Here is a 22,433-nt window from a genome sequence, read left to right as displayed (position 1 = left end):
AAGGCACATATGAGAAAGCAATCAATGAACAGCTAAGGTGTCACAATGAAAAACTGATGATTGATGCTTCTCATCTCTCTCCATTCCTGTCTGTCTGTCCCTGTCTATCCCTCTCTCTGACTCTCTCTCTCTCTGTAAAAAAAAAGAGAGAGAGAAGAAAGAAAAGGAGAACACCAAGTGCCATGCATCTCTCTATATAATAATATTCACTGACAAGACTTGGATGAGGGCAGGGCTCAGTATAAATAGCTGGCATTTAAAATAATCTAGGTTTTGAAACTTTTGCTGTTATCATTTTTGGTGACCTTTTGAAGGTCAGAGGTAGTGAGAGTTGGGATTTGAACCCACGTTTTTGAGTCCTCAGACCAGCAGGTCACCAGCACCCCTAGTGCTTCCAGGGGGGGGGGGGCTGATCTCTTCAGCCATAGGCACTTGACCAGTCCTGATACCTCTCCTCAATCAAACCAGGAGCTGCTTGGGAACAGGTACTGACCAGGACGCGCTGTCTCTGGTACTGAAAGTCCCACCCTCCGCGAAAGCGCCCGGCAGAGCCCTGGCTACAGCCGCATCCCTCTTCCAAGTCCTTCCTGGGGGCTTCCGGTTATGACGGCCTTAGGAGTCCAGCTGGTGTTTCTGAATGTCTCTGATCAACAATTTAAACACCGCAGGCAATGCTCCAGGAGAGCAATGACAGAAAGAAGAAAGGGAACGGGGCGGCATAATGAATAGAGGACGATGGGGGAATGGGGAAGGGACCAGCCTTCTAGCGACAGTGACGCAAGATGGCAGCCACCATGGGCTCGAATAGTTTATGAAATCCGAACGTACAGCTTTAAAACTGAATGTGGCTCGAAATACCCAGTAGCACTCCCCCTTGTAGTATTTGTAACAAAATTTACATGAGGGGAGTTGATAGTTCTAATGGAGGGGTCACTCAAAAGCCATATCAGTGCCGGCAAAATGGCAGACTCCACGGAGCGTCAAGATTTTCTTGCAAGAACTTTGGTGTCTAGTGGTGTCTACAGAAAAGATGAAACTCTCTCAGATGCAGAGGACAGTGTTTCAGCAATCAATAAAGAGACAAGTCTCGATACAATTAAAACAAAAAAAAACAAAAAAAAACAACTCTGGCTGGGTAGCTCGGTTGATTGGTGCATCGTTCTGATACTCAGAGGTTGCCGGTTCGATCCCTAATCAGGGCACATACAGGAACAGATCGATATTCCTCTCTCTCTCAAATTAATTTAAAAGAATTGTCAGGAAAAATTTCCTACTGCATCCAAAGAGCGAGATCTCTGGAAGATAAGTTCAGAGATGGCTTCTGCGGGTGCTGAACCGCATTCGATGTTTCCAGGTCCTTGCTAGAGAAAACAGCGGCATGCAGACAATTGGATGGAAGACGGCAGGGGATTGGGAGGACTGGGCAGAGCTGGCGCCCCAGACCCTCGGAAGCGCTGCAGCTGCGCGTCCCCCCAGCCCGAGGCTCAGCTGTGTCCTCCATTCAGCCTCGGCGCAGCCCTGGTGGAGGGTGAAATGTAGGAACTGAGTAGGAGGTAAGGGAGGGATCGCAGAATGCTCTATTTTACATAATCAGGCAATCTACTGAGGGGTAATGAGAGCTACAGATTTTGTAGGTTATCTGACCAAGGAAGGGTCTCCACCTTGTGAAATATTTCCATTTCCCAAATGGCACGTCTCATATATTCTGTTCTTTGTGTAGGTCATTCTGCTCCTCACTTTTTGCCTGGCGAACTCTTAATTCCCGGTTTAGACACGAGCCTTCCCTGCTCCACGCCCCGGGCTGCTCCCCCGGCTCCGTATTGGCCCAGAAACTCCGGAGGGCGGGCCACTCTCCCGCCCGCGTTCCTCCCAGCGGGGGGCCTGCCTTGCGCTGCGGAATGAAAGGACAGGCTTCGGGGTCTGACTGCGCGGCCAGGGCGCGTCTGCCGTGCTGGAGCCCCAGTGCTCAGCCTGGGGCCGGGCCCCCAGCGAGCCCGGCAAGAGTGTCAGGAAGGCAGGCAGGGGGTGGGCCTGAGAAGCGCTCCTCGTGGCTCCAGGAGGCAGGGAGGATGCTACGGCAGAGTGGGACCAGCGAGAAGCTCGTGAGAAAACAGGCCGACGGCGCTGGGCAGGGGCTCCACCGAGGCCAAGGGCCGCCGGACAGCTTGCGTTTCACTCGCGGAGCCACGCCCCTCACCCACCTGGCAGCCCGGGGTGGGGGGGCGGGCCTGCGGGCGGAAGTGACGCGACCCGGAAGCGCACCGGTCCTTCGGCCGCGGGGCGCATGGGTCACCGGCAGAGGCAGGTTGCGAGCGGGGCGATGCTGCCGGCCGGGCGGCTCGGGGTCGGCGCGGCGCTGTGGCTGCTGCTGGCGGCCCAGGCGGTGGCGGCGATCGAGCCCGTCAGCATGACCATCGCCATCGGGGCCGCATCGATCCTCACCGGCTACGTATCTTACTCGAGCCTGTACTGTCGCTTCGCCGAGTGCTGCCCGAAGGAGAAGCCGCTCAACGCCTCGGGTACGGCGGGTGGGCCTCAAGGGGCGCGAGGGACAGGCCCCCGTGGGCATCCGGCGCCCCGCACACAGCGCTACCCAGGGGGATGGGGGTGGGGGGCGGGGAAGACCGGTGGGACTTCGGTCGGGACCCCAACCCTGGAAGTCGCGCCTTCTGTGCACGAAATGTCCAAGACCCTGGCCGAGTGGCTCAGTTGGTTGGGGCATCATCCCCAACATGCCTGGGTGCGGGTTCCATCCTGGTCACGGCACCTGCATGAATAAGTGGAGCAGCAAGTGGATCTTTCTCTTTCTGTTTCTTCCTTCCTCTCTAAAAACCCATTTTAAAATATCCAAGCCTGTAAGAGTTTTTATGAGTTTGAGCCAAACTGACAACAGTTGCCAGGAAGCAAAATCTCAACAGGTTGAGAAAACGCTCTGGGAAATGTCAGTTTTACCACTTACATTATACATCAGCATCAAAGGGCAAGCCAGTAGGGGGTTATGTGAAATTCACCGGTGATAGCTCAGGGAGGTGGAGAAAGCCAGGCTGTGTCTCTTTGGCCAGCTGGGGAGAGGGCTGCCCCCCCCCCCCCCCCCCCCCGTTCATGTTTAATGAGTATTTTACTCTGTTCTCCGGCTGGCTCCTGCAGCCCTCAAGCTGGACTTGGAGGAGAAGCTGTTTGGGCAGCATCTGGCCACCGAGGTGATTCTCAAGGCGCTGACTGGCTTCAGGAACAACAACAATCCCAAGAAACCACTGACCCTTTCCTTACATGGCTGGACTGGCACCGGCAAGAATTTTGTGAGCCAAATTGTGGCTGAACATCTTCACTCGAAAGGCCTGAAGAGTAAATTTGTCCACCTGTTTGTATCGACTCTGCACTTCCCTCACGAGCAGCAGATAAAACTGTACCAGGCAAGGGAACCCTGTTCTCCCACCCACCCTCCACTCTGTGGACCGCGCGCTTGCTAGCTCCAGGCCCGGATTCCTTCCTTCCCTCTGCAGTAGTCCCAGGCCCTGCTGAGTTAAGGCACACTCACCCCCATAACCACCTGCCATTTGCAGAGCTCTCCTATAACTTTCTGCTCTCTTAATTCCAAAATAATTGAGTGGCGTAGATGCTATTTCCATTAAAAGATGGAGGCAAGAGAGGTGGGGTGACTTGCTCCTTACAAGATGGAGGCAAGAGAGGTGGGGTGACTTGCTCCTTACAATCTCTGTGACCTGGTAGCAAATCAGAATCTTGGGCCCAAATCTCCTCTAACTTCAGGGTGGCAGGGTAGCCACTTTCCACAATGAAGGAGCCCGTTCAGCGTTCCCATCACAGCCCTTGGTTAAGCGAGTGGTCTCAAATGGCTTAACAGTCTGCTTGGACACAGCTGCACTGAAGGCGCCCCCTGTGACACAGCCCCGTCTCTGCATTTGGCAGGGGCCGCCGGAGGCGCTGTTTCCTCCACTACAGCTTTGACTCCTGCTGCCTTCCCATCCTCATAACCTTGGCGTTGCTTTCTTCAGATGAAAGCCTCAAAGAATGGAACCTTAAGACCTTTCCTCTTTTGAAATAGTCTTTCCACATTTTATTCATATAAAGTTGTCTAGTAGGTTTCTCATTTAAATGAATGTCATCCTTGTAAAGGTTACTATTCCTACTGCTCTGTGAGGAGGAAGAGAAACAGAAACTGAACTGAACAAGGAAGTGCAAGAGCGAATCTAGGTCTCACAAACAGTAAGATAGGAAAGATTGACAAAGAGAATCCTTTTCTTGCTTTCTAAATTCTTTCATAGATCTCTAGACATACAGTAGCGGTGAGGGTGCCTCTGAGGCCTTTCGTATTTTGGGGTCAAGGGCTTGTTGCTTGGGTGTCTTTTTGTTTGTTTCAAGAGAGCATCGGAGAAAATGCTTTTCGTCAAATGTCATCTAGGTCAGCAGTTTTGTTCCTGGCGCCAGGAAAAGCCATGGGTCCTCGGCCCTCAAATCTCCCTCTAGTTTCTCATTCCTCGGTGTGTCTGGTAAAGTTGAGACTTCAGTCCACAGGGAGATGGAAGTTATGGGTTGGTCAACAATGAAATGATAAATGTTCATGGTAGCTTATTCCTTTAAAAAGTGACACTTAGCATGTATATGATTTAGGAAACCACTTTGCATTTTAGCATCTGTCTCTGCTAGTTTCCACTTTTAATAGATGATGCTTTGGGCAGGCTGTTACCCAGTGAATGCAGGTTAGGGTGCAGTTTCTTTGTTAAGCCCCAGGGAGTTCTGTTTCCCCCTTTCAGAGCACGAGGGGCAGGGGAGCGCTTCTGCACCCCCGGCCCACCCTTGCAGTCCCCACATTCTGTTTCTTTCACGGTTGGTCTAGGACCAGTTACAGAGCTGGATTCGGGGTAACGTGAGCGCCTGTGCAAGCTCCGTGTTCATATTTGATGAAATGGATAAATTGCACCCCGGTGTCATCGACGGAATCAAGCCGTTTCTGGACTACTACGAGCAGGTGGATGGCGTGTCTTACCGGAAGGCAATCTTCATCTTTCTCAGGTCAGTGGAAGTGGTTTCTCAGCGACGCCCTTACCCTTCATTCTCGGCTTGGAGGGAGTCCTGGTCACCATCAGCATTGTTTCCCCGGGACAAAGGTGCCAGCCTGGCAAAAGTGACTTCCTGATCTCTCTTATTCTGGGGTTACCAGTATCAGCATGACACAGAGAGAGGGCAGGAGACAATGAATGAAGTCATTGCTGATAACGGGCAATTTCATCACCTGCACACGGTGTTTCTGAGGGTTACAAAAAGTCATAGCATTGTGTTAGCAAACTCTGAAAAAGCAGATTTTAAGCTCCTTGAGGACACTTTTTTCTTTGTCTAGTACACTTAGAGAATATTTCTTGGTTAAGAATTGACCTTGGAACAGGTACGTTTCTGATAAGACACAGAAGTTTGTTTTTTTTTAATTTATTGGGTTGACAAGGTTGGCAAACTATACAGGTTTCAAGTGCACAACTCAACATAACACCATCCACACAACACATGCCCTGCCCGCCGCCCCCAAGCAAAGTCTCTTTTTGCCCCCAACCCTCTCCCCTCCTGCCTCTCCCACCCGCACCCTGCCCTCCTGCCCCTACCTCCATGCCCCCATCCCCCTAACCTCCACGCCCCCATCCCCCTAACCTCCACGCCCCCATCCCCCCAACCTCCACGCCCCCATCCCCCCACCCTACACCCTGCCCTCCCCACTACCTCCACAACCCCCACTCTCCCCCACTGCTCCCTGCCCTCCCCTACCTCCACGCCATTTCCCCCCCACCTCCACACCCCCATTTCCCCCCCACCGCTCCCTGTCCCCCCCACTTCCATGCCCCCATTCTCTCCCACCACTCTCTGTCCCCCCCACCTCCACACCCCCATTCTCCCCCACCTCCACACCCCCATTTCCCCCCCACCGCTCCCTGTCCCCCCACCTCCATACCCCCATTTCCCCCCCACCGCTCCCTGTCCCCCCCACCTCCACGCCCCCATTCTCCCCCACCTCCACGCCCCCATTCTCCCCCACCTCCACGCCCCCATTCTCCCCCACCTCCACGCCCCCATTTCCCCCCACCGCTCCCTGCCCGCCCCCTCCACACCCCTTTCCCTCTAGCTGTGGCCACTCTGGTCTGTATATGTGTATTATGTAGCTATGCTGCTGGCTAGTCTCTTCACCTTCTTTGATCCAGTCCTCTTTTCCGCCTTCTCTCTGACAGCTGTCCATCTGTTCCCTGGCACAGATGTCTAAATATGTGGTTTTAATCTTTGTGTCTTGGGCAAACGCAGCAACGCAGGCGGGGACCTCATAACTGAGGCAGCCCTTAAGTTCTGGCGGACAGGAAGAAAGAGGGAGGACGTGCAGCTGAACGACCTGGAGCACGTGCTGTCCGTCGGCGTTTTCAATAATAAGCACAGTGAGTCTTGCAGGGTGGTGAGCCTCTTAACCCAGCTAGCAGTCGTGAGCCTCTTCACCCAGCCAGCAGTTGTCTTCTGTCTAAGCCTTTCACAGAGCCAGGGACTCCGCTCGCCTCCGTGGCTTTGCTGACCCAGGGCCTTCCCTAGGGCATCTCTCGGGTTCTATGAAGAGTAACCTCCCAGGGTGACCTGATCCTAACTTCTCACTAGGCAGGCTGGGGTGGGTAGTCATGCCCACACACGTAACTTCTGTAGTAAGAGGCTTCTCTCTGCCTTTAGCAAACCCTGTCCCTTGCTTCTGTGCATCTAGGTTAACACATCTTTGAAGTGTTAGAGTAACTCTGCCTGGCAGACCCCTCGAAGGCATAACCACCCTCAGAGGAGCACATTTTGTTAGCCATCCTGTAATCCAGTCCCCATCTTGCTTTCTCTCATCTTCATTTAATCTTCCTAATGCTCCTTCCTTAATTCCAAATGAAAAAAAGAAACTGCGACTGTCACTCTAGTAAGCATTTTTCTCAGTCTGTTGAGATCTTGCTTCCAGGTGTGTGTCCTCTGTTTGGCTCAAATAAATAGAGAGTCAGAGAGAGGGATAGATAGGGACAGACAGACAGGAACGGAGAGAGATGAGAAGCATCATCAGTTTTTCGTTGCAACACCTTAGTTGTTCATTGATTGCTTTCTCATATGTACCCTGACCATGGGCCTTCAGCAGACCGAGTAACCCCTTGCTCAAGCCAGCGACCTTGGGTCCAAGCTGGTGGGCTTTTTGCTCAAGCCAGATGAACCCGCACTCAAGCTGGCAAGCTTGGGGCCTCGAACCTGGGTCCTCTGCATCCCAGTCCGACACTTTATCCACTGCGCCACTGCCTGGTCAGGCTCAAATAAATTTTTATAAAAATTCTCTATAGCCCTGGCTGGGTAGCTCAGTTGGTTGAGTGCTGACCCAGTTGGCCTGTGATGGCACAGTGGATAGAGCATCAACCTGGAATGCTGAGGTCCCAGGTTCAAAACTCTGAGCTCACTGGCTTGAGCAAGGGGTCATTGGCTCAGCTAGAGCCCCCTAGTCAAGGCACATAGGAGAAAGCAATCAATGAACAGCTTAAATTCTGTAACTGGGTTGAATCTTCTCATCTCTCTCCCTTTCTGTCTCTTTCTCTCTCTCGCAAAATAAAATAAAAGGGTGTGTTGTCCCAATACCAAGGTTGGGGGCTTGATCCCCAGTCAGGGCACATACAAGAAGCAACCAATGAATGCATAAATAAGTGGAAAAACAGATTGATGTGTTTTTCTTTCTTTCTCCAAATTCAACTAATAAAAATTTAAAAGTTTTTTATAGCTTTGGACATTTCTTAGGTTGACATATTCTAGAAGCCAGTGAGCAGGGTATCTAGTCAACCCTTCCGTCAGGCTTGCTGCACACTTGACAAAAAGGGAATTTCAAGGGGGAAAGACATGAAGAGTGGACTGTGGGTTGCTCTCAAAACAGGCCCTGGGCCCTGGCCAGATGGTTCGGTTCGTTGGAGCATCGACCCGATAGGCAGAAGTGGCGGGTTGAACCCTGGTCAGGGCACACACAGGATCAGATCGTTTCTGTCTCTCGCTCTCTCCCTTCCTCTCAAATAAATTTAAAAAAGAAAGGAAGAAAACAGGCCCTGTAAGAGCAGTGACCTTGGCCAGGTGACCATGCCAGTGTCTTGTCCGCAGGTGGCCTGTGGCGCAGCAGACTGATAGACAGAAACCTCATCGATTACTTTGTCCCCTTCTTGCCCCTGGAGCTCACGCACGTGAAGATGTGTGTGCGGGCAGAGATGCGGGCCCGTGGTTCTGCCATCGACGAGGACGTTGTCAACAGAGTGACAGAGGAGATGACGTTTTTCCCCAAAGGTGAAGAAATCTACTCGGACAAGGGCTGCAAGACCGTCCAGTCCCGGCTGGCTTTCCACTGACCTCACTGAGCAGGGTCGGAGCAGCTGGGAGCGCAGTGGGCCGGGCCGGGCCTTTCCGAAGCACTTTGAAGACCTCAGTGGGGTCTGCACACCTTCCACCTGTGGACTTTGGGATCTAGAAGCTTCTTAAGAGCTGATTTTAATGAGCCCCTAATCTGCTGAGTGCACTTGTCATTTTGCCGCATGGTAGCAATCCAACTGTCATTGCAGTGGAAGACGGACTCGTACAATGCGCCCTCCCTCACCCCTTACTGTCCTTGACTGTGCCTTCAAAACAGCCGTGCTGAGACCCCGGGCTGTTTCTACCTCAGAAGCTGCTGTCATAGCTGATGTGCAGGGGCCTGCTGCAAGCTGGGAGCACTGTGTTCACTGCGGGGACGGCCTGCTCTGGCTCCATGTCTACATGGGACGTCCCCTGACCTGAAGGATTTTCAGTTGAAACTGGTGGCACCTTAGGTGGAGGAGCATCCCGCGGGCAGACATGTGGGGCGGGGGCCCCATCCTCGGCCTGTGCCGCAGACAGACCAGGACCTCGCGGGCTGGCCGTTGCCCTGGCCGCTCGTGGAACCTCCGCTCACCTCCCCCGTGGGCTGCTCCTGCCCTCCTTGTAGTTCTTCTACTTAACGTCAATTACCATTGGATGCCCCCACCCCTTACCCCCAGTCGAACCGCAGTGAGACTGTTGGTTTTTAATTGGAGTCCTCAGTCCCCACGGTGAAATGTTTGTTGGTTTATACGTCAGTCTCTCACTTGATTCCCCAGAACTGCCTGGAATCCTAGGCCAGGTTCATCTCCGTGGATGACGTGCCCAGACCAAGTGGTCAGCTTGCAGTCTGCATGGCCAAAGTGTACTGGTAACACTAGTTTTCAAGGATGTGCCTATTTTTATAATGTTTTTGCTTCTGAATCTTAGAGAATATAAATCTAGGATGCTTCTTATTTTACACTTGATCTTAGCTAAAAGGCCAAGATGTGAGAGAATTTTTTTTTTAAAACATGGGAAGGACACAGATGGAATTAATTACCTATTCTTTTAACAAACTCTGGAAACAAATGATATAATTTACTGTCAAGTGCGTGGTGATGTACAGTAAAAAAATTACTAAACAAAGTACGTTAGTCAGGAGTTGTGGCTGGTCCTGGGTGTCATGACACCCTCTGTGACAGTGCCAGGCTGGACTGCCCTGGTCACTGGGAAATCAGGCCCCTACAAATGTAATGAGGGCCTGGAGCCTTTTTATGTAGATTTGGTAGAATGAATATTTTTATGACATGGAAGGCCTTATAGAGGGTCACACTTAGTCCTTTAAAAATGCCAAGGTGAGGCTTTAATCTTTAAGTACAAACGCTGAAATTAGAGCTAAGTTACATTTCTTTTATAATCTTTTGGGTGTCTGGAGACAAGATTTGTTAAGCACTGGCCCGGTGGCTTGGTTACTTGGAGCACGGTCCCTGTCCCACTACACTAAGGTACACCAAGGTTGCGGGCTCGATCCCCGGTCAGGGCACATGCAGGAATCAACCAGTGAATGCACAGATAGGTGGAACAAATTGATGTCTCTCCTTTTCTCTCTAAAATCGATCAATGAATTTTTAAAAGGTTTTGTTTACAATGATGCAATAAACTCGACACGTGTTGGCCACCTTTGGACCAGTTACTGATCTGTGACTTGAAAAGTCCACGGCTGATCGTGGCCCAACCTCCCCACCCCATAAGATGTAGACAGGAGCTTAAATTGACCTAGTGAATATAAAATAAAAAATTTTATCATGTGGGTTGTCATTTGCAAAATTTCCCCCCTACTTTATGTATTTGGTAACTCAGAAAAGTCTGAGCTTGTAATAAAGGCTCAACAACTCAGGTGTGGGGCTCACTGTACCCTGAACAGGCCGGCTGGCAGGCTGCATCTTCTGGAACCAAATCTACCTTACGGGCTGTCACCCCCAAATACATTAGCCTGGACTAGCTGCTGAGCTATGCATACTCCCACTATATTTTCACAGGTGGAGGTGGTACAGAAAGAGTTGCACTTCTATCTGATACCGTCTAAGATTAATGGGGAAATGTGACTGCTGACTTTCTGAACCTGAGCGAGGCCAGGCTCATCCCGGGGAAACTAACTGCCCGGTCTGCCGCCCAGAACTGGAAATGAAATCCTAGTTGCCCCCCGGATCTCAGCTTAGTCCCATTTAACTTGGCATCTTACCTCTACCAGTGAATTGTTAACGCCAACCCTTTTCCTAGGACGAACTGACTTTCTAGCAAGTTCACACCCTCTTGGCTGTCACTGCACCCATTGCCCTCATTTCAGTGGGAGGAGCTCATGTCCCAGGAGGCCGGCCCTGGGTCTGGCTGCCAGCCCACCTCGATTAGACTGAGTTTCCCAAGTTTAGTTAGGGGACCTCTGTGTTCCCTAACTGGGGACCCCCAGGTGCTGGGGCTGCCACCTTCCAATGAATGATAAGCCCAAATCTGTGACTCCTGGGGATGTGACAATAGGCCCACCTGGGCTCACATCAAGAACCTTCCAACACTTGGGCTGTCCCTAGGAGGCCCAGGCAACCTGGAAGAGCCTCTACCCGGGCTCGGTAGCCGTTCGTCAGCCCAGCAGCCAGGCTGCCCGCCCACCCGGCCTGCTCAACACCAGACCTGTGCACACCGCTCGGGCACCCGCCTGCAGGAGCCTGGCCTGTGTGTCGGTGCACAGGTGAGCTGTGACATGCGTCATGCTCCGTCTCCCACGGCGCGCCATGCTCCTGCCTGGCATCTCCGGACGAGCTCCACGAACCCCACGACGGTGCGCAGCACCCTGTGCAGCGGGGTGAGCAGCCGGCCTGCCCCAGGCCCCTCCGTCTCTGTGCCCGCCTCACGCCATTCCAACCTGAACCGCTCCTGTGAGCACTGCACTCACAGCTTAGGCACGTCAGGCCTGCGGGGCAGGGATATGTCTCCTTCAAAAATATTACGTGGAATATTACATGGGAATTACAGTTATTAAAAATAGTAGCTATTGGCTTTAATAATAACACTTCTCAGCATCCTCAAAGGGGTGTGGATAGGAAGCTGGGAGACCTAATTAACCACTGAAAGTAGTGATAAATGAGTACGGTTTTTAAGAAAATACGGCGTAACTTGCCAGACAGCACGTGGCTCCATCATGAACGGAAGAGGAGGGCCCTCCTTGGTAGAGTTCAACGACTGGCAAGGGACAAGCTGGCACACCTTCCTTTCAGAGAACCCGTTTCTAACAAGCATTCAGTGTCGCTGAGACGAATGCCCTTGGGAAGGGCATTCAACGCTTCTGTGGTGCCTGTGTCCTCCTACATCCTTGTCCTTCTATCTGAGTACTTCGCTGCCTCTTGTGATGGTTATCCTGTGACAGGTTTGGTTCCAGCCCGGGGGACACAGACCATAAAGACATCACAGTGTAGAAGAATGGGAATTTAAAAAACACACGAAGCCAACAACTTAAAAGAGTCTAAAAAGTTTCTCATAATGTTAAAACCATTTTAAATAGTTTTATCTTCAGTAAAATTTTCATCCTTCCTTGAAACAGAAACTTAAAATTAAAACATGATTTTTTTAAAAATCTTGAGCCCTGCCTGACCTGTGGTGGCGCAGTGGATAAAGCGTCGACCTGGAACACTGAGGTCACCAGTTCAAAACCCCGGGCTTGCCTGGTCAAGGCACATATGGGAGTTGATGCTTCCTGCTCCTCCCCCTTCTTTCTCTCTCTCGCTCTCTATTCCTCTCCCCCCCCCCTTTCTCTCCTGAGAAATTAATAAAGTCCTTAAAAAAAAAAAAAAAGAAAATCACGAGCCCTGATCCGAGTGGGCCGGGAGCGGCCCCTTCCTTCCGGAAGGCTCGTGACTTTTCCGGCCCCGTCTGTAAGGGGAAGGCCTGCGGGCTCTGCCGAGTGACCCCCAGGGCCTGGAGATGCCTGGCAGGTCTAACAGGAACAATTCATGGGCTCCTGTTTCAGGGGGCCGAGTGGGGGAAGGTGGGAGCTTCGAGCTCTCTCTCCTCCAGCCCAGCCGGGCAAGGGCTCCTGAGCGTCAGTCATCGTAGTAATAATCCAACTTGGTGAACACAGTCTTGCAGCCTTTGTCAGAGAAAACTCTCTCCTCTTTGGGGAAAAACGTCATCTCCTCAGCCACTCGGGTTACAATGTCCTCATCGACATCATAGCCTCGGGCCTGCATTTCAACACGGATGCACATTTTCAGGTGTCTGTACTCCAGCGGGAGGAAGGGGACAAAGTAGTCGATGAGATTTCGGTCAATTAAGCTGCTGTGCCAGAAACCACCTGTGAAAAAGGAAAAGGCGCTGTTCATCCACCGTCCAGCGGTCCCGTGCCCACCCGGGCATCCACGCTCCTCTCCCGGGTGTGGACTGGTGCCCGCCGCTGGCGGTGGGGCCCGCACTGCCCTCAGGGAGCTCAGGATCCTAAGACGAGACTCAAGGATCTGAAATGGGACAGAGGCCACCAGCCCCGTGTGCCTGCAGCCCGGAACAGGCACCATTCACAGGCCGAGTTTCAAAGAAAGGAAAGGAGAGGAGTGCGCGGGGGACCAGACACTCTTTATTCCGGAAACGTGGGACTCACTGGGTCAGCAGCTGGGGTAGCAACAGGGACGAAACCCACTGCCACTGCCGGCAGGCCCACAGCAGACAGAGCATCCGGGCGACAAAAACCAGGCCGGGTGGGGTCGGCAGGATAAGAGTGGCTCTGCCCCCCCCAGCCACGCCCCTCCCGGACCCTGCTCCAGCCTGAGATGACAAGCGCCCTCTGGGCCACACCCAGCATCTGTCCGCCTGCTGCTCTCCTCTCACGTCTTTGTCCTGGGCTGAGTCGGACCCCAATTCCCACGTGTGGGTTTCTTTCACACCAAGCAACTCTCCGACACCAGCTAGGTGTCTTACACTTTAGTCAATTCTGACACTACTGCCTGGAGACAGCATCAGATCCCACACTTGAGAGCTCAGCACCCCCACTTCAGCCAACTGCAAGTCCAGGATATCGCCCACGCTTCCGACCAACCAGCTACAGAGGTTCCAATGACGCCCCTCCACGGGTTCGACTCATTTGTTAGAGTGGCTCACAGAACTCAGGAACATTTTACTTACTAGATTGCCAGTTTCTTATTAAATGCTGGAACTTAGCCCTGGCCGGTTGGCTCAGTGGTAGAGCATTGACCCAGCGTGTGGAAGGCCCGGGTTCGATTCCCGGCCAGGGCACACAGGAGAAGTGCCCATCTGCTTCTCCACCCCTCCCCCTCTCCTTCCTCTGTCTCTCTCTTCCCCTCCCGCATCCAAGGCTCCACTGGAGCAAAGATGGCCCGGGCTCTGAGGATGGCTCCGTGGCCTCACCTCAGGTGCTAGAATGGTTCCGGCTGCAACGGAGCAACACCCCAGATAGGCAGAGCATTGCTCCCTAGTGGGCATGCCGGGTGGATCCCATTTGGGCGCATGCAGGAGTCCGTCTATCTGCCTCCCCACTTCTCAGTTCAGAAAAATACAAAAAAAAAAAAAAAAAAGCTGGAACTCAGGAACAGCCAGATGGAAGAGACTCATAGAGTCAATAATATTATAATAACTATGTATGAGGTCAGGCGGGTACAGAACACTTTGTAAAGTACGACTGTCTAACCACTATGCTGTACACCTGAAACCAATACCTAACACTGAATGTAAACTGTAATTGAAAAAGAAACAAGAGCCTCAGAGGGCGAGCTCGGGAACAGGACGGAGCTCCCGTGCCCTCACCAAGTGTGCCACAAGCCCACACTTACACGGGGTCGCCGACCCGGGAGCTCCCGCGCCCTCGCCGCGTGTGCCACAAGCCCACACTTACACGGGGTCGCCGACCCGGGAGCTCCCGTGCCCTCACCGAGTGTGCCACAAGCCCACACTTACACGGGGTCGCCGACCCGGGAGCTCCCGTGCCCTCGCCGAGTGTGCCACAAGCCCACACTTACACGGGGTCGCCGACCCGGGAGCTCCCGCGCCCTCGCCGAGTGTGCCACAAGCCCACACTTACACGGGGTCGCCGACCCGGGAGCTCCCATGCCCTCGCCGAGTGTGCCACAAGCCCACACTTACACGGGGTCGCCGACCCGGGAGCTCCCGTGCCCTCGCCGAGTGTGCCACAAGCCCACACTTACACGGGGTCGCCGACCCGGGAGCTCCCGTGCCCTCGCCGAGTGTGCCACAAGCCCACACTTACACGGGGTCGCCGACCCGGGAGCTCCCGTGCCCCATCCTTTGTAGTTTTTACGTAGACAGGCTTCACACACAGGCAGGACGATCCAGGCTGGACGCCCAGCCCTCTAGTGACCGGAGGTTCCCTGGAAAGCAGCCCAGCCCTGATCAACACCAACTCAGGCTGTTTGTGAAAGAAGTCTGTTATGAATATACCTTTATGGCTCTTTTTTCTCTTTTTAAAGGAATTTTATTTAGATTTTATTTATTTTGAGAGAGAGAAGGGGGGGGGAGCAGGAAGCATCAACTCCCACATATGCCTTGACCAGGTAAGCCCAGGGTTTCAAACTGGCGACCTCAGTGTTCCAGGTCGACATTTTACGCACTGTGCCACCACAGGTCAGGCATATGGCTCTTATTACTTAGGAAATTCCAAGGCTTTTGGGAGCTCTGTGCCAGAAACAGAGAAATACCAAATATATGTTTCTCACTACACATCACAACGCCAAAACTGGGGTTTAAGCTTTTCTTTGCCAACAGTGCTTTGCACACACTGGTGCTCAAGAAATCTCTGGCTTGACCAGGCGGTGGCGCAGTGGATAGAGCGTCAGACTGGGACACAGAGGACCCAGGTTCGACACCCCAAGGTCGTCGGCTTAAGCGTGGGCTCATCTGGTTTGAGCAAGGCTCACCAGCTTGGACCCAAGGTTGATGGCTTGAGCAAGGGGTCACTTGGTCTGCTGTAGCCCCACGGTCAAAGCACATATAAGAAAGCAATCAATGAACTATTAAGGTCCTGCAACTAAGAACTGATGCTTCTCATCTCTCTCCCTTCCTGTCTGTCTGTCCCTGTCTCTGTCTTTCTCTGACACTCACACACACACACACACACACACACACACACACACAGCTCTGACTGCCTGGATGGGTGGAGCGTGAGGCCGCCGGGAAGAACACCCTAACCCGAGCGGTAACAGGGCAGCTCCCACTCCCGCGAGCGGGCGCACTGGGACAGCGCCTTTCCTGAAGGCTGACACGTGCCAGGCATGCCCCGGGCCCCGGGAATAAAGCACAGTGCCAGGCAGACTCGGACTCTGCCCTCAGGAGCTCATAATCGGGAAGCCCCCAGTAAACCAGTAAACAGACAACATCAGATGGCGCTGGGGCTGAGTACAGAGACGGCGCGATAAGGCAAGGAGAGCAGAGGGTAACCAGCCGGGTGGGCAGGCAAGGCCTGGCTGAGGAGGTGACCTCCAGGCCGAGTCTGAACAAGGAAGAGTGTGCTGGCGCCCTCAGACACAACACAACAAGTGCCCTCGGATAGTCGATAGTCCCTGGCTTTAGAACCTGCAGACCCTCCCCGATCTATACCCTCAGCCTGACGCCCCCTCAGACTCCCCTGGAACAGCCAGTCGTCGGCGCTTCTTCTCCACCAGGATGCTGCCAACCCATCATCACTCAGCGACCGTGCCCGCCTCCGCTGCCCACCCTTCCCACAAACCTGTGGCTCTGCAGCCCGGATCCCTAAATGGCCAGGCACCTTTCCAACGGCTAAACCAGATGCTTGGTTCGTCTCTCTCAGTCCTACACATAAGCCTTTAGGAAATCTTACCGTTTCACCTTCAAAATGCATCTTAATCTGACAATCCCCCACCCACCTGCTGCTCCAAGCCCAAGCTCCCAGCATTCCTCCCCTGGACTGCTATAGCAGCTCCTGGTGTGTGTCCCTGTCCCTGCTGCCTGAAGTCTGTGCCCCACCCAGCAGCCAGTGTGGTCTTGTTAAAACTAACTCCAACCATGTCACCATCTGCAAGAAGCCCTCCAGGGGCTCCCTCCTCTACATGGAGTCAACCCCAAAGCCTCACCATGGCGCCCAGGCCGTCTGCATTCTGCACACACATACCCCTCCCCGTCTCCGCTCTTATCTGACCTGTTCTCCTCTGTCCATCCTGGACCAGCTACAGAGATCCAGGCAAACTCCTACCTCAGGGCTCTTGCACATGCTGTTCCCGCTGATGCCCACATGGCTCGCTCCCCCACTCCTTGGGTCAGCTCAAATGTCAGCCTCACACAGAGCCTTCCCTGATCTATTTAAAACTGCAGCCCATCTTCGCCCCAGCACTCCCAAACTCTTTCTTTAATAACTCTCTCCCTGTTGGGGGAAGGGCAGAGGAAGATACATCTCTCCCTGTTAGATACTGATATAGCCCATCATCTATCTTACACATTTACTTATTTATTAGCGTTAGGACGGAAACCCCTGGAGAGTAAGGATTTCTGTGTTTTTGTTCATGGCTATGTGCCCGGTTACTAGACCAGTGCCTGCCACCTAGTCATTGCTTAATAATTATTTGTCAAACGAATGCATGAGAAAGACTTCAGCCACCTGCCCAAGGCCATGGTCAATAAGCGGCCAAGCCAGGTCTGTGTGACTCTGCAGCTTGTGCCCTGGCTCCCCCGTAACCGCCAATAAGGTGGGTTCTAGGCACCTGGCCTCACCTGCTGCAGGATTTAGGCTAAGGCGTCCAGTGCGCATGTCCATACTTTTTGGCATGCCAAGAAACTATTGAACAAGTACTCTGTCTTTTATCAATACTATTCCAGTTGCACAAATCGACATAAAATATCCCACACTGTTCACATAACTACAGAGGACACATCTCTTGGCAAGTCTGTTTCAAAGGAGACCTTTCGCTTTGTAATCTCAAGAACAAACCCAAGCAGAGCCAAGAATGGACGGTAACGGCCAACCTGCACAACTCACGGGTTTTACCCAGCACGTCTGTCTCCATCATGGCGGCTTTCCACCTCCGAGGGCTCGAGTCTCAGGTGTGCGATTCACTGGAATAGCACGGAGCTTGGAAGCCTAAGTGCGGGCTCTGAAACCGGGGACACCTAGCAGGCTGTGTGGCCTTGGCAAGCTGCTCTACTCTGGGAACCTCAGTGTCCTCATCTGTAAAACGGGAACTGTAGTAACAGTTTCTACCCCACTGGGTTATTGTGAAGATTAAGAAAAGAGGCAGGGAGAGGGTTGCACTCAGCACCCAGCACAGAACAAGGACCCAGCGCTGTCTGGCTGGGTTAGTCTCGGGCACAGCACCTCCGAGTTCTGGGGTGACACACACAAAGAAAGGCACCTAACAAGACATCTCCTTCAGAGGTGCCTACTGCAGCCTTCCTTGCTCAACCATTTGCCTTTCTTTTACAAAGGAAATAGTTTAGCTAAAGAAAACAAGCACTTCTTTTCAAGATCTTCATGATCAACAATTTCTTTCTTTCTTTAAAACATCGCTTCTCCCGCTTTGGTGTCCACCAGCATAGGCAGAGCGCAGAGCGCATTCCTAGCAGCTGTGGCTGATGCAATGCTGTGAGAACACTCGAGCACCTGAAACCCTCCTGGGCACACCCAGGAGGGAGCTCACCCGCTGTCAGGAAGTAACTCAGCACCAACCAGGCAGCTCCCTGACCTCTTCAGCCACTGGCTGTGAAGGACACGCTGTAACACCCTATAGGCTGAACCTGTGTATATAAGCTAGCTTACTACCTGAATAAATCGGGTCTGCGTCACTGAACCTGGTCTCCGGAGTCGGGTCTCTGCGTCTCTGTCATCCTCACCCCCGGTGGGCCTTGTCCACACACCAGGGTCACCTGGAGTTTCTGACGCAAAGTCTGCTCAGAACTGGTCTTTGAAAGACGAGAAGCACTTGTGTTTCTAACCAGATCTGGGGATGGGGAAGTTTAAACCAGGGCGTGGGTTCCTGCACTTACTGTTCTTGTTATTGAAGGCCGACACAGACAAGGCAGGCTCCATGTCTCTGAGCTTGATCTCTTCCCTCCGCTTCCCGCTTCGCCAGAAATCCAGAGCCACGTCCGTGATCCTTTCCGCCCCAGCATTGCTGCAAAGTGTAAGCGCAGTGGGTGAGGGCTAGGCTTGGGCTCAGCGCGTGTCAGCCGTGTCCCCGCCCGGAGCGTACCTGAGGAATATGAAGATGGCTCTCTGATAGGAGACGCCATCCAGGTGGTCGTAATAGTCTAGGAAAGGCTTGATGGCATCGATGAGGCCAGCGTGCATCTTGTCCATCTCATCGAATATGAAGATGGACCTCGCACAGGCGCTCACGTTGCCGCGGATCCACATCTGTAACTGATCCTGAATGGCAAGGGGGAAAGCCAACACAACGTCCTCAGCAAGTGCAATTAGGATACCCAACAGCACTATGAACACTCTAACTGCCCTGCTGAGAGCTCGGATGGTTGGAGCATTGTCCCGAAGTGCAGAGGTTGCCGGTTCGATCCCCGGTCAGGGCACATACAGGAACAGATAGATGCTCCTCTCTCTCTTAGTTTCTCTCTAAAATCAATAAAATAAACATAAATAAAAAACTAAAACTGCTTCCACAAAGACTACATTTACAGAGCGCGCACTGAGGTCTGGGCACTGTGCTGAGAACTTTATACACACAAGCTTTTGTTCCTCTCCAGTCCTACCTAGTGGGCGTTACTATACCCATTTCACAGAAGAGAAAACGGAGGTGCAGAGAGCTTAATCAACTTGTCCAAGATTATAAAATTACTCTGTGGCAGAGCTGGTATCTGAACCCCAAAGCCCCACACTTGTCATTCCTGCGCTGTGAGATGTCCTGTCAATGCTAACGCATTGACTTGCTGGTCTTTTGTTATTAAAATGACAACGTAAACATATTTCCTGGGTATACCAGCCTTCTAGACAGAAGGCAGAGACCAAGCGAACTATTCTGCCATTCAGTCCTTAGAGCGGCCCTGAGGTGCTGACTTTCCGAGGGGGAAAGTAAGAAACGCAGGCTCCGTGCAGTGAGGCGCCTGAACCCGAGAGCAGCGTGCTTTGGCATGAGTGTGGTAAGCGAACCTCTCGAGTTTCTGGAACAGTGGCTGGAGGCTTTGCTTAAACAGAAACTTTCCCTAAGAACATATTCAGGTACTTCTTAAAATACTAAGCAATCAGCAGCAGAAGGAGAAAAGACCTTTGTAATCAGACCAAATTTGAACTATGTGCCCTCCTGGCTTTTCCCCCACAAAGCGAAGAGGAGAAATTAGCTGTCTTCTGAGGAAGACTCTGGACGTCACAATGTAAGTCTTTAGAAAGAAAATTTATTGATTTTAGAGAGAGAAGGGAGGGCGTGAGAGGGAGGGAAGGAGAGAGAGAAACATCAATTTGTTGTTCACTTACTTATGCGTGTATTGGTTGACTCTTGTGTGTGCCCTGACTGGGGTCAGCCTGCAGCCCTGGCGTACTGGGACGATGCTCTTCAGTCGCCCAGCCAGGGCACAGTGTAGGTCTTAGCTTCTTATAAATTTGCTTTTTGCCTGGCTACTATGATCAGTTACCATGTTCCATTGTACACAACTAACCTCAGAGTAATTCTGCTCTACAGGCAGGACTAGCCTCTATTCACAGCGGAGGACCCTCAGGAGTCTGTGGCCCCAAAGGAAGTCACTGTTCAAACAAGGATTCACTCAGATCTGCTAGGCTCCAGCTGCCAAGGTTTTCCACTCTGCTACCCCGATTTTCAGGCAATAACAGAGAATATGTAATGTGCACTCACTACAGGTCAGCCACTGTTCTAAGCACTGTTCACATGTTTTATTGTGATCTCCCAAAACCCATCAAAGTTGTACACTAAAGAACACTATTGCATTCCCTATTTTACAGCTGAGAAAACCCAGGCACAGAAAGGTTAAGTAACCCGCCCAAAGTCACACAGCTAGTAAGCAGTGGAGCCTGAGTGCTAACTAGGATGAACAACTCATCAGTTTGTCTGGAACTTTCCCAGTTTTAGAACTGAAAATCCCTTCCCGGGAACCTTGAACAGTTGATGTCCCTCATGTTCACCCAAGCAGCAGGGAAAAATGTGTTTACACAGGTGAGGGCTGAATTGCCATCCTGCAGGTTTGTTATACAGACCAGGAAAGGTGATAGTTAACACTTATTTGAATGCTCATGTGCCAGGTAGCATGACACATACCTGACAGACAGAGCTCATTGAACTCTCACCGCCCCTACTGTACAGATGAAGAACCCGAGTCTCAGAGAGGGCAAGCAACTTTCCTAAGATTGCACAGCTGGTAGGTGGGAAAGTTAGGACTCAAATCCGGGTGTCTGCTGCCAAAGCCCAGGCTGTTAACCAGTGATACAAAATAATAAAAGCAGTTTACAACACTGCAGTTAAACAAACTCAGGCCTCTCTAGAGACGGTTCCTCTTTCACAAAATAAGTTAGACTTGATCATATTTAAGTTGGATTTGAACATGTCCATCTCTAAAATCCTATGATCCTACTTACTAAAATGAGTATCACACTGGGCCTGTTTTTGGAAATCACAAAGTAAGACAGCGTTAACTGCTCCAGGTATCTCGGTTACCCTCGGTAACTTCCAATCCTCTCAATGGGGAACTGAGAGGTCACCATTTGCAGGGCTCACTATTTCAACACGAAATTCCCGAATCCCACCCTACAACCAAGAAACCCCAAACCGAGCACCACTGCAGGAAGGATTCCAAAGTCCTGCGCTTGCCTTATACAGGGTGATGTTGGAGGCATGTGGAAAGTGCAGCGTGGCCACAAACAGGTGGACATAGTTACTGTTCAGACCACCGTGGTAAAGATTCTCCGCGATGATCTTGCTGACAAAATTTTTGCCGGTGCCGGTCCAGCCGTGCAGGGAGAGGGTGAGCGGTTTCTTGGGCTTCGGGTTGCTTATGAAGCCAGACAAGGCGTTTACGATGACTTTCTTTGCAAGATGCTGCCCAAAGAGCTTGCTGTCCAGATCCTTCTGCAGAACTGTGAAAAACACAGCCAGTCAGGGAAGAGGGGAAGGCCCACACTGGCTGGCAAAATTTCGCCAAGTATACAGGCTCACGTGGAAGCCAGCAAGGACAGCTAAGCTCTCCAAGCACCTGCGAAGCACGTGGCCCAGGGACAGCAGGTGGGCACAGGAACCCCTCCCTCAGCTAGTGCCGCCCTGGCCGCAGTCAGGCTCCCCTGCCCCGGCCACCAGCGTGCACGCCTGACCACAGGTCTGCCCCTCCCGCCCCAGGGCCGCGCAGGGAAAGGGCAGCGGTTCGGCCGCCACGGGTCCGCACCGGAAGGGTCGCCGCCATCCTTCCAGGCTCCGCTTACAGCAAGGAGCAAAACACTGCCTTAGGGGAACTTTACCACCGTCCACACCCCCCGTTTCTGCGCGAAGCAGCCGTCAACCTGCGGCTCGCCTCCTAAGCGTCCGAGCAAAGTCCGGGCTGTCTGGCGGCGGCCCAGGAGCCAGGCCCCACCCGCTCCGGTTCCAGGTCTCGGCCCCGCCGGCCTCGGCGCGGCCCGGGCTTCCTGCCCTGCGGCCCCGACCTCCGCCTCCGGCCCCCCGCGCCGGCCCCTACCTTCCCGGCTGAGGCTCCGCTTCTGGCCGCAGCACTCGGCAAAGAGGCAGTAGAGGCGCGGGTAGGAGATGTAGCTGGTGAGGACGCCGGCCAGGGCTAGCCCCAGGCTGATGGGCTCCACCGCCCGCACCACCAGCGGCGCCAGCAGCAGCAGGCCCAGGGCAGCCCTGCCCAGCTTCATGCCCGGACCCCTCCGCCCTGCGCGTGCTCGAGCCTTGGACCCGCGCTCCCGCCCTAGGGCGCTTCCGGTTCCGCCCCCTTGTCACCGCCATCTTTGCATGGGGCGGTCCTCTTTCCGACGCCGGAGCTGCCATATTTGTGACGGGCAGAGCCGTTCTCAGCACTAGGAAGTGGGCGCCAGAAGCCAGTGGTAGTCACTTTTTTTTTCTTCTTTTTTTTTGGTGGCAGCGGTGGGATTTTTTTATTTTTGACAGACTCAGAAAAAA

General features: G+C 52.9%; 2 protein-coding genes and 1 pseudogene across 2 annotated transcripts; 2 read left to right on the top strand and 1 right to left on the bottom strand.

Moving 5' to 3' along the window:
* The first annotated feature begins 735 nt into the window (after positions 1 to 735).
* LOC136322136 (ubiquitin-conjugating enzyme E2 variant 1 pseudogene) lies at positions 736 to 1,076 on the top strand (annotated as a pseudogene).
* An 833-nt stretch (positions 1,077 to 1,909) lies between these two features.
* Positions 1,910 to 10,151, top strand: TOR1B (torsin family 1 member B). Its single transcript, XM_066255967.1, has 5 exons — positions 1,910 to 2,519; positions 3,148 to 3,413; positions 4,856 to 5,031; positions 6,301 to 6,428; positions 8,137 to 10,151. The coding sequence occupies exons 1-5, from the start codon at positions 2,285 to 2,287 to the stop codon at positions 8,376 to 8,378; spliced, it is 1,047 nt and encodes a 348-aa protein (XP_066112064.1). The 5' UTR covers positions 1,910 to 2,284; the 3' UTR covers positions 8,379 to 10,151.
* A 1,700-nt stretch (positions 10,152 to 11,851) lies between these two features.
* TOR1A (torsin family 1 member A) lies at positions 11,852 to 22,217 on the bottom strand. Its single transcript, XM_066255968.1, has 5 exons — positions 21,988 to 22,217; positions 21,132 to 21,397; positions 18,555 to 18,730; positions 18,349 to 18,476; positions 11,852 to 12,685 (listed from the first exon to the last, which is right to left on the bottom strand). The coding sequence occupies exons 1-5, from the start codon at positions 22,166 to 22,168 to the stop codon at positions 12,435 to 12,437; spliced, it is 1,002 nt and encodes a 333-aa protein (XP_066112065.1). The 5' UTR covers positions 22,169 to 22,217; the 3' UTR covers positions 11,852 to 12,434.
* Between the last annotated feature and the right edge of the window lie 216 nt (positions 22,218 to 22,433).

The sequence above is a fragment of the Saccopteryx bilineata genome, chromosome 2 (assembly GCF_036850765.1).
Source record: "Saccopteryx bilineata isolate mSacBil1 chromosome 2, mSacBil1_pri_phased_curated, whole genome shotgun sequence".
NCBI classification, from domain to species: domain Eukaryota; kingdom Metazoa; phylum Chordata; class Mammalia; order Chiroptera; family Emballonuridae; genus Saccopteryx; species Saccopteryx bilineata.
This window is presented reverse-complemented; position numbering and strand designations above follow the sequence as displayed.

Coding starts and splice junctions, on each gene's coding strand:
- TOR1A (XM_066255968.1), bottom strand. CDS start 22,168: ATGAAGCTGGGCAGGGCTGCCCTGGGCCTGCTGCTGCTGGCGCCGCTG. Junction 18,731..21,131: donor CCAACATCACCCTGTATAAG/GCAAGCGCAGGA, acceptor CTTGCCATTCAG/GATCAGTTACAGATGTGGAT. Junction 18,477..18,554: donor GCCATCTTCATATTCCTCAG/GTACGCTCCGGG, acceptor TACACTTTGCAG/CAATGCTGGGGCGGAAAGGA.
- TOR1B (XM_066255967.1), top strand. CDS start 2,285: ATGGGTCACCGGCAGAGGCAGGTTGCGAGCGGGGCGATGCTGCCGGCC. Junction 5,032..6,300: donor GCAATCTTCATCTTTCTCAG/GTCAGTGGAAGT, acceptor GGGCAAACGCAG/CAACGCAGGCGGGGACCTCA. Junction 6,429..8,136: donor CGTTTTCAATAATAAGCACA/GTGAGTCTTGCA, acceptor TCTTGTCCGCAG/GTGGCCTGTGGCGCAGCAGA.